Source organism: Spermophilus citellus (assembly GCF_964194105.1).
Source record: "Spermophilus citellus genome assembly, chromosome: 9".
NCBI classification, from domain to species: domain Eukaryota; kingdom Metazoa; phylum Chordata; class Mammalia; order Rodentia; family Sciuridae; genus Spermophilus; species Spermophilus citellus.
The window spans coordinates 20119436-20131523 of NC_138191.1; the positions used below are offsets into that span (position 1 = coordinate 20119436).

General features: G+C 30.7%; 1 protein-coding gene across 3 annotated transcripts in view; it reads right to left on the reverse strand.

Moving 5' to 3' along the window:
- Nucleotides 1–12088, reverse strand: part of SYCP1 (synaptonemal complex protein 1) — a gene marked incomplete at its 3' end in the record, with an annotated part of 116966 nt that overhangs the window by 13427 nt on the left and 91451 nt on the right. For 2 of the 3 annotated variants that reach the window (XM_081308779.1, XM_081308780.1), the window contains 4 exons: nucleotides 6139–6255; nucleotides 5621–5731; nucleotides 4492–4584; nucleotides 4183–4257 (listed from right to left, as the gene is read on the reverse strand). In XM_081308779.1, coding sequence (XP_081164905.1) covers nucleotides 4183–4257; nucleotides 4492–4584; nucleotides 5621–5731; nucleotides 6139–6255 — 396 coding nt within the window. The remainder of the gene's footprint in view (nucleotides 1–4182; nucleotides 4258–4491; nucleotides 4585–5620; nucleotides 5732–6138; nucleotides 6256–12088) is intronic. The other variant, XM_081308781.1, reaches the window with a different exon arrangement.

Genomic DNA, 12088 nt, shown 5'->3' on the forward strand with positions numbered 1-12088 from the left:
ATATAATGTTTGTATAGAAGCAGTCAAGATAAAATGATAAAAATGTTGTGGTCATTGTGGAAAGTGTAATATGCTAAGCTACAGAATTTATCTATTTTCACTGAATACCTTGCATACATCATAGTATCTCTCTCACAGTATTGTTCCTATGCAAAAAAAACAACAACAAAACCCACACGCACAACTCATTCCATCATAAAAACAGCAGGCAATAAACTCATTTAATAGTATTTATTGTTCTTACTGTGTATCCATTATCTACCAATGGTTAATCTTCAGTTATAATGTCTAATGGTATACTCTAGAGAGCTGGAACTTTGTCTTCTTTTTATATTTGCTAAATGAGCAATATTACACTGATTCCCAGAATATACTGCTTTCTAAAAGACAAAAAGAGAAAGATCTCCCACAACTGCACCATTTCTGATTCCCAGAATATATTGCCTTCTAGAAGACAAAAGGAGAAAGATCTCCCATAACTGCACTATCTCCACAACTCTTTTTGTTGGATATCTTAGTATAGATCTGATACAATGTGGGTTTTTGTTGTTGTTATTGTTTGTTTGTTTATGGGACTGGGGATTGAACCCAGGGCCTTGTACATGCTAGGCAAGCACTCTACCAACTGAGCTATATCCCCAGCCCCTACAATGTGTTGTTGTTGTTGTTTTTTTAAGAGAGAGAGAAATTTTAATATTTATTTTTTAGTTTTTGGTGGACACAACATCTTTGTTTGTATGTGGCTGGGATGTAGCTCAGTGGCAAAGCGTCTGCCTTGCATTTGCAAAGCCCTGGGTTCGACCCCCAGTTCCAAAAAAGACAAAAAAAAGAATCCCACCAAAAAAAATAAGATTAAAAAAAAAAACCTACAATGTGTTTTTAAGGTGTGAATTACCTCATATACAAACATGTATCTTTGGTGGTGGCCAACTGATCATGAGTTCCTTATTATCAAAGATATGCGCCCACTAAAATCCCTATTTAATCTAAGTAAATAAAATGTTGCTATAATCTGAGTAAGTAAACTGGCCTGGCAAAGACAGAATAAAGCAGGGTTACCTGAATACAGAATAACAGCACCATGACCAAATTTCAGATCTAAATAAATTTACAAATCTGAAACTTTCTAAATAAAAAGGAAGACCAGTTCTCCTATAGAAGGACTCTGCAACAATATAGCAAATACATACTGCCTGCATCCTTCCTACTATCTTGTGTATTAAAGATAAAAATATTAATATTTATGGATAATTAAAATTGACCCTAAGATAACACCAATTCTTAAGGATCTATAATGTTAGAACTATTTCTCACTAGTCACAACATAACCCTAGTCACAATGTAACCTCATAGACTCATGAAATTTATTACCTGACCCACCAAAAAAAATAAGCATATCTGGGTCAGGTAATAAATTTCATGAGTCTATGAGACGAGAAACCTAAACTTTAGCTATTTTTTTTAGTTCCTGGGTATACCATTTAAATAGATAAACCCAGTATAGTCATAATCCCCATAGCTAGTTCTGACCACAGAGTAAAAGATTTTAAGGCTGGAAGGATCAACGAGAAGATCTTACAACTCTTCATTCACATCCAGATAGAAAATAAACAAATTTCACATCACTAGGGAGAGATTCATCAAACTATGAAACATGTGAGGAAGGTGGTTTTCGATAATCTCATAAAGCCAACCTATACTAATTGAAAGTTAAGACATAATCTGATAATAGTTTCCTCATACCAATGGACTTATAGGTAAAATGAGAATTATTTTAAGAACTAAAAAAAAAAAAGGTTCAACATAAATAATGAATTGAATCTACATAAATATAAAGCTCAAGTTAGATACAGGAATCATGATAAAGGAATAGAATATACTTTTTAAAATAAATCTTGACTATGTCAAATAATAAATAATAAAATTACTTTTTCAGGGGAAGATGAAGCAGGAAAAAAATTAGGTATATTACTTAAGATATAAGGGTAATCAGTAATGTAATGAAAAGACCTTATACACGTTACAAACATGCATACACTTCAGAGAAAAGATAATTATTAATATTTAACAAAAAAACAAAAGGACAAGAACATTATTAAAATATATATCATACCAACAATGGTTAATATTCAGAACCTATAAGCAACTCAATGACAAGTCAATTGAAAAAAAAGCAATTAAAATTATTAATAAGATTAAAAAATAGATAAGGACTTGAATAATTAATCCTCCAAAGAAGATATACATATGGCCAACAAGCACATTTAAAGATGCTGAAAAATACTCATCATAAGAAAAATTTAAATCATAACCACAAAGAGATCATCTCACATACAGTAGAATGGCCACTATCAAATAAGCAGAAAATAACAAGGACAGACAAGGACATGGAGCAATTCAATTGAAACTCTTTTATACTGCAATTGGGAATGTCAAATGGTTCAGTCACTATGACAAATAATATGAAGGTTATTCAAATAATTAATAACAGAATTACCAAAGGATCTAACAATTCCACTTCTAGGTATATATCCAAAAGAAATCAAAACAGGATTTTAAAGAAATATATGCATACCCACATTCATCACAGCATTATTCACAACAGACAAGAGATCAAAGCAACCTAATAACCAATAAGAGATGAATGAATTTTAAAAATACAGCCTATGCATGCAATGAAATATTATACAGTCTTAAAAAAGGATATCCTATCATAAGCCATAACATGAATGAACCTTAAAGGTATATGCAATTTAAAATTTGAGAATTGTTTGTTTCTGGAATTTTCTTTTTAATATTTTTGGAGTACAGTTAACTGTGGGTACTAAAGTCACCAAAGGACAAATTCTGTAAAATTCCATTCATATGAAGCAACTAAAGTAGTCAAAATAAGAAAGAGAAGGCATAAAGGTAGTTACCAAGAATTGGGGATGGTGTAGAATTAGTGCTTAATGGATATGGAGTTTCAATTTTGCAAGATAAAAAAATATGAGAAATATATTCATTCAACAATGTGAATGTATTAATACCACTGAACAGTACATCTAAAAAGTGTTGACAGTTAATTTCATGTTACATATACATGTACACACATACATACAAACACACACACACAACAAAAAATAAAACTACAAACCATTCTAATTTACTAATATAAAAGGACTAAACAAAATATTGGTTATAAATCAGTGTTGCATTTAAAAATATATATCATGACCAGGGTTATCCCAAAAATCCAAAATAAAATACATATCATAACAATAAATATGATTAGAACTATCAGAGAAAAGAAGACTCAAATCAGAGATTTAATCAAGGTTAGTAAATCTAAAATGTAAGGGACAAATTACAGAAAAGTGAGGGTCACAGCATAAGTATCAGAACAGGCTGACTTTGAGGCAAAAGGACAAAAATAAAAGAGCAGAATAGCATGACATTTCATCATGCTAGTCACAATGATATGCAACTTAAAATTTGAGAATTGCTTGTTTCTGGAATTTTCTGTTTAATATTTTTGGAGTACAGTTAACTGTGGATACTAAAACCATGGAAAGTGAAATGACAGACAAGGAGGAACTACTATGTTTGTTAATCATTTACCCAGTGCTATGGTTTGGAGGCTTGTTTCCTCTAAACTCATGTTACAATCTGGTTGCTACTGTAGCACTGTTAAGACTTAACTATGTAATCTTGAATCAACAGCCCAATCTCTGTAAAAATGAAGACAATAATAGGTATTGCATACAACATTATTGTAAGGATTAAAGTAGGGTATTCAATACAGTGCCTGCTACACAGAAAGCAAAAAATAAATAAATAACTAGCATTTTTAATTTTAAAGTGTGAGTCAATTCATCTTATAAACTGCAAAAGATATGAGCCATTTTTCTGAAACAATGACTAGCTGAAAAGTCATATGAAAGTATTTTAAATATTAATATATGATAATACTTCTCAAATAGTTATTTTTAAAGCATTTCTATTCTTAAAGGTACACACATCCTCATGTGTTTAGCATTTAAATGCTAAATACTTCTAGGGAAAAGCTAGCAGGGAAAACTGAATTTTCTAATCCCTAGTTATCCAAATTAATAAAATTATTTTCTCTAATATAACATACTTAAAGCACAAATTTGCATCTAAATCTTACAATCTTTTACCTATAAGGCAAAAAAAACCTACTTTTTCTTCTTTCTCTATTTCAAGTTGCTTCTTAATGGACAAAAGTTCATTTTTTAGATTAGATAGTTCAAGCTCCTAAAGAAAAAGAAACATGAAGTTTATAAGTACTTCCATATATTTCTCAAGACAATAAAAATGTAAACCAGTACTCCAAGTAAATTCAATTCTGTATATAGAGAAATAAATTCATCATAAAATATCCTTTAAAACCCTACAAATATGAAAGCTGCTAGTTGAACATGACTAGATTTCATTTAAATAAGTTTTTTTATAGTTTTCGTTAAAGAAAGATTTAACACTGTATCTTACCAAAGATGCTTTCACTGATGACTGTTCTTGTTCTCTGCTCTTATAAAGTCCTAATTCTGAGTCTCTTTCTTCAACAATCTTATCATATTGGTGCTATATTAAACAAATAAAATTATTTAGGTCTATCAAAACTGAGTTGTCTTTGATATCCTAATATTTAATATTGGAAGAAAGTGATATTTATAAGTTTCTGTGTATATATGTGTGTATGTATATATATATAAAATATTTTTTCATCCAAACTACTTAAACAGTCTTGAAAATATCCTAACAGAAGAGCAAGAAATAACTCCTTTTAATTAGAAACACTGAATTTCATCATTTAAAAAATGCAGTAGAAATACACAGACTTCTTAGAGAAGTGGCTGATTCAAAATCTGAGAGAGGGAATACAAAATGAGCTTTGAAAACTTTGCCATTACAAAGAGAAAGCTATCAGAGACTAGCAGAGTCAAGTCAAAAGGACTTGCCAGTAAGCTTGAAGAGGTTCCCACTGGCCAAAGGTGGTATAATTTGAGTATCAATATGGATAAAAACTTCACTGGACAGAAACATAACATACTTAAATATATGAGTTCATAATATTAATTATTTTTTTTAAATCTTCATTGGTTACCTCATAATTATGTTAGATTCCAGCAACAATTTTTATAAATGAATAGGTAGGTACAGCCTACGTCTTTCCAAGTCTAAAAGGGAATGAGGCCTACTTTCCTGACAGACACTCACATACACAACAAACATTAAGTCTTTCATCTATTTATTACTTTATTAAAATTTGTTTAGCTTAGTGTTAGGTACCACATAGAGAATACAAATACTAATAAGAAATACATACTGGGTATGTTCCTTAAATAAAAGATGGAAAGTGCAAGCAATGAGACTACTAGAAGAATTCAGAAAGAGTGATTACACCCATCTAAAATATATGATAAGGATATTTACTCAAGGAAGTGGCACCTAAGCCATGTATGATTAAAATCTAAAATTAGAAAAAGTGGATCAAAAGAATTCCAGCTATAATCAGTCACTGTTGTACAATAATTTTCTCTAAGAAATCAGAATATTTTGAGTTCATTTTTGATCAGAAATATGGCTCCAATTAATAATTTTTATGATATAAAGTTACCTTATGTTTTTCCATAAGTGCTACCATTTCAGCTATTTTATGTTGACATCGTATATCAATTTCTTTCTGTAATTTTACTGCTTCATCAGCTATTAATCTTGCCTTCTCAACCTATCAAATTAAAAGTTTCTTAAAATTAACATACAAAAACAAATTTAATTTGTAAAAAGCATATATATATATATATATATATATATGGCAAAACTCAAACTCCAGGAAATTAGAAAAGTAAATAGAAAATGTATACTATTTGGGTATTTTAGGGTGCTTTTTCTCAAGTGAATTGACAATGAAACACTGATATTTAAACTTTTAAAAAAAATTATATGCTACTGAATACTCAAATATTTACAATTCTTTTAGCTTCTATATAAAGTGATAACTGTCACTAATACACATTTATAAAAACTTCTTAAAAATCACAATTTAAAAACTGAGAATATTACTTTTTTCTTCAAATGCAAATAAACAAATATAGAATTTTAGTATAAGTTCTAAACACATTGAGATTTTCCTACCTCTCCCAAAAGATTGTCTTCTGATATCTTTTTGTCCTCAATTTCTTTTTGATAGTTGTCAGACATTTCTTCAAATTTCTGTTTGGCATTTTCTAGTTCTAACTCTAATTTACTGACCTTTAAGTAAAAAAAATAGCATGAATATTAGTAAAGGCTGTGGATTACTTGAAAATATTCCATAGTTATTTTGTATTTTGTGAATTTAGATAACTTATTCATGGAATAATGGTTGTATCGTTTTCCTTATGTTTTTCATATGGTGAGACATGCTTCATTTTCCACAGTCTCTCTTGCCACCTAAAATATATATTTAGTCTTGAGAAGTAATATAAAATAAGCATTCACGTTTATTTTTAAAGAATTTTAACAATATTTAAATCAGTCAACTTCAGTGCCACATGTTTTATTACAATAAGTAACTAGAACAGAAAACCCATATAGTCAAAAGAGAAAGCATACTCTAAAGAGATTAATTTTCTGTAAAGAAACACCCTCAATTTCTATTGTTTTATATACTTTGTATAAATATTTACTGAGTTTTATAACTCAAATGTAATAATTATTAATAAAGAAGAAGTGCCCTGAATTAGTACTTACACTCAGATTCACTTTTATCTTAGGGTAGGGATGAATTAGAATTGAGGAAGGGTGTACATGGTAGGGACAGAAATTGGGGAAGGGAAGCATGGATAACTTAACAGTGAATCAGACTATATTCTGTATCCATGAATCAACCATCAACTTTAAGACACAGAACATTACCAATATTGATAAAGGCTTCTGAATATCCCTTTTCATTAGTTTTTCCCTACTGCCCCCTCCTCAAGTGTAACAAACATTCCTGATATTGATATTTTAAAATAAATATTCTTTATTTCCTTGTTCTTTATAACTTTCTTTCAAAATTATATATCCCTAATATCTGTTTTGAACTTTATGTTTCCACAGTGCATATATTTTTTGTCTTGCTTTTTTAACTCAACAGCATGTTCTAGATACTTATGTATTTAAACTACATTCATTTCCTCTAAATAGTAGTGTTCCATTATATTATTTTTTTTCAAATATCATTTTATTAATGTCCCATATAAAGGAACTGAAAATATTTTATTGCTTTTCATATCAACCTAAATTGACTGTCAAGTTGTAAGACATAAACAAAGTTTAAAAGTATCCTGACAATTAGAAAAATTGTTTATTAAAAACAAGAATGAGGGGGCTGGAGGTGTGGCTCAAGCAGTAGCGCGCTCGCCTGGCATGCATGCGGCCCAGGTTCGATCCTCAGCACCACATACCAACAAAGATGTTGTGTCCACCGAGAACTAAAAAATAAATATTAAAAATTCTCTCTCTCTCCCTCCCTCCCTCTTCTCTCTCTCTCTCTCCCTCCCTCTTCTCTCTCTCTCTCTCTCTCCTCTCCTCTCTCACTCTCTCTTTAAAAAAAAAAAAAGATAAAAACAAGAATGAGTACCTTAGCGGATAGTAAAGAGTAATAATTGTGGAGACAAATAGAAAATAGAAAATCATGGGCAAGAAAACCCACAAGTTTACAAGCAAATTATTTGACAATCACATTGTACCCACAAGCTAAATAAACCAGAACACCAGTCATTTTAAAAAGCTAATGTGATCATGGGATATACTAGCAAGTACCTAACATGTTAGGTATAAGAAATAACTATACCTTGAATTCATGAATCTCTGTAAACATTATAAGCCTTTATATAACTTGGCTTACAATAACAGGATTTTAGCATCCTTCTCATACTCTCACACAGTGCTCACATGCTCCCCACCTCACTTAGATACAGGCACATAGAAACACAAATGCATAAAATTGTATGTATTTATCAAGAAATAAAGATACAGACTTCTGGACACAGATTTCCAGAAAAAAAAATGAGTAAAATTGTTGGGAAAACATATAACGGCACCACCACCCACAGAGAAAAACCCCAGCATGGCGTCTAACGACCCCCTTTCTCCTCTTTGTTTCTTTCACTGGCACCAACGTTCAAACCCTGCTGGTGGGAAGCCTTAGCCCCAATTAGAATTAACTTCTTGGGCTCCGGAACTGACATATGGAAGAGCTTGCCAATAAACGGGCGACCTGTTATCTACCTCAGCCCTGCGACCTCTCCTTAGACCTATATAAACACACAGCCTTTTGTAATAAAGTGGAAAACTCTTTGGTGATCTGTGTCTTGTGGTGCAGCATCTTCCAGTCTTACAAAACTGAATCTGAGTTCCTATGTATATTTTATCTTCCTTTATTCCACTTTAAAATCAACAAATCAAGAAATATTTTGAAAGAGCCTAACCATGTGTTTTTTGTTCATTAATATATTCTTGCTTAACTCTTGGTCTCTTCATCCTAATTTTTTGTTTGTTTAGTACCAGGGAGTAAACTCAGAGATGCTTAACCACTGAGCCACATACCCAGGCCTTTTTATTTTTTATTTTGAGAAAGGGTCTCATTAAGTTAGCAGGGCCTCAATAAGTTGCTGAGGCTGGCTTTGATTTTACAATCCTTCTGCCTCAGCCTCCCGAGCTGCTGAGATTACAGGTATGTGCCACTTTGCCCATCTCTCCTAAACTTTAATTGCTTCTTTTCTTATGTTATCATTTGCTGCTAGGACATTGATTTCTCCAAGAATTACTGATAATTATTAGAAAAGAATGTGTGCATGTGTGTGAACATGTGTGTGCACGTGTAAATGCACACAAAACAAATGCCTGAACAGGATTGTATAAAGTAAGCTAGTTGCCCGTAAGTATTCTATCCCTCTCTTTTCAGTAACTATTGGTTTCCAAGTGTCCTCACCCCAGATATCCTTTTTTGATCCTTCAACTTTACCTCCCCTGGGCAGCAAGGACTTTGTGTAAATATATTATATCCATTTTCATCTAAACTTGCAAATCCTATCCTGTAACTTCTTAAGATATATAAGTGTTATTGTGATAAAGCAGCCCAGATATAGGTTTGTATTTTAATTGTAGCACCTTGAAAGAATTTGCCTTAAAGGAAGAAAACAAATTTTTAAACTTGTGATAATATCAAGACCTTTGACAGAAGGTGGAAGAGTATATTTGGGGCAACAGTATTTCACAGCATTCCTCATTGTATCATATAAACAATAACTTAGTCCACCTGTGCTCAGGACCTGGTTTGAGCACATAAATATTTAACAATAAAGTAATTTTTAAACTTTTTTTAGTTGTAGATGGACACAATACCTTTTTTAAAAATTTTATTTATTTATTTTTTACATACATGACAATAGTGGAATGCCTTACACTCATTATTACCCATTTACAGCACAATTTTTCGTAACTCTGTATATAAAGTATGTCCACGCCAAAATCATGCCATTATACATATGGCTCTTTTATTGCATTATAATTCTTAATACACATATATACTACAGTTTTTCAAATGTGTTTGTATATAAGGTATGTTGACATCAAATTCAAATTTTCATACATATATTTTGTATAATGATGATCATCACATTCCCCCATCTTTGCTAATCCCCCTCCCCCTCCCTTTCCCTCTACCCCTCACAGCTTTCTTTATGTATTCAATTGTTCACAGATCCTTTAACATTCTTGTAAACATCTCCTAAGTGCAAAAATATAGCATTTATAACATATGCCTAGGATTGGAATTGCTGGGTCACAGGGCAGTTTATATGTTCAACTTTATAATATAATTAAGTACATGTACCAATTTAAATTGCCATCAACAGTGTTATAACTTCTACATCCTTCACAAATTCATCTAGAGTTGATGATGTAGGTGAAAGTATTTGAGGTTTTGCCATTTAATTTGCATTTTCTTTAATATTGAACATTATATATTTAACTCTTCATGTTTGGTGTTCTGTGAAATCTCTGTTCATGTCTTTCACCCATTTATCTATTTTGTATTTCATCTTTTCTTAATGACTTGCTTATTAATTATACAATTCAAATTCTTTTTTCATCATAGTTGGCTCTTCATATCCATAAGTTCTGCATTAGTGGATTCCACCAACCTCAAATTTAAATGTTAGGGGAGAAAACTATATATTTACAGAACATATACAGACTTTTTCTTATCATTATTCCCTTAAAAATACAACTATTTATGTAGCACTTATACTGTATAGGTATGTTAAATAATCTAGAGATGATTTAAGTATATGGGAAGATGTAAGTATGTCATATACAAATTCTATACCATTTTATATAAAGAACATCCATAGATCTTGTTATCTGAGGGACATCCTAGAACAAATCCCCCGTGGATAATATGCATATTAAATATTTCTCCCAGGTTAAGATTTGTTTCTTTGCTAATTAGATAAAAGCTATAAATTAGAGCATATATGAATTTATCAATGTTTTCAAATAAGGTTGTGGTTTATTTTTTAATCTTGTTTAGGAGTTCTTTATAACCGAATCATAGAGATATTCTCCCTATCTTCCTCAAATATTTTGAAATCCTGTCTTTCACATTTACATCCTTGAGGAATTCTTTTTTGTGTATAACATAAGGATATAATAGTCAAATGTCCCAAAACTACATTGCTGCAATGCAATCTCTGTATTATGTCAGGTTTTCATTTACTCATGCATTGTTTTCTAGGCTCTCCTATCAACTAGTTAGACTACCTTTGTGTCAATATCATACTGTCTTAATTACCTTAGCTATGTAAATTATCTTCATATCTGGTAGGACACACTTCTCTGTCCTTCCTAAAGATTTGCCTAGTTAATCTTGGCTAACTGTTCAAATATATACAGAACATATAGATTTTTTCTTATCATTATTCCCTTAAAAATACAACTATTTATGTAATACACACACACATATACACAATTTTACTTGAACATGTATATAAATTTAAAGTAAACTAGCATTTTCGTTTTCACATAAGTAGTATATTTTAAAATTACATTTTACAATTTATTTTTGTAATTGCAGGTGTTTTAAGACTAGTAATGATTTCTATGTAATGACTAAGTACCTTACTTAACACACATAATGACTGTATTAATTCATGTAAGTTTCCACATACAAAACTCCTATCTTAAACCACCTGAGTTTGAAGTTTGCCCTTTCAAAGATTTTAAATCACTAATTTGATTTCTTCACTAGGTCTGTCTGGGCTAATTATTTCTTTTTGAGATTTTTTGGTCAATCTATTTCATTTTAACTTTTTTTCAAATATGTTGGTATTATGATATTCACAATAAAGGTTTTAGTTAACTTTAACTTTGGTAAAGTTATGTTGTAATTTCTAGATAAATAGAATTGTGGTTAGAGGATATATCCCATGTGACTTCAATCCTTTGAAATTTATGAAAGATACATATTTATATTTATCAAGTCTGTTAGTCTGAAAGTTCATAAAAGTATGTTTTCTTTTTTCCCTTCTTAATCTAAAAATATCCTCATTTTTCTAACTTTCTTAAAAGATAAGTATGTTGTGGACATAATTCAAGGTGGAACCATTATCTTCTCAGCAATTCAGAATATTTTCCATTTTCTGACTTCCATTATTGTTGGTTGGAAGATATCCACCTCCTACAATTTTTTCATTAGTGATCTTTCATTGTTCTCTAGCTACTTTCAATACCCCAATGTGTCTAATATTTTGTAGTTTTACTATACTAAGTCTAGAAGTGAATTTCTTTTCATTTTTCCTGCTTTGGTATAAACCTCTCTTTGGGAATATCTGTTAATTCATGTCTTTCATCAATTCTAAATTTTCTCAATAATTATTACCTCTCCAATTCATTCTACTATTTCCTTCTTCCCAGACAATATAAAATCCTTTAAAAAACAAATTCATTATTATAAATAACAACACTGACATTATAATAGTATATAAATTAGACATGAGACATAAAGGAAATAATTAATTCTTAAGGCCAAAATATATCAGTAAAACAAAGATTTCCA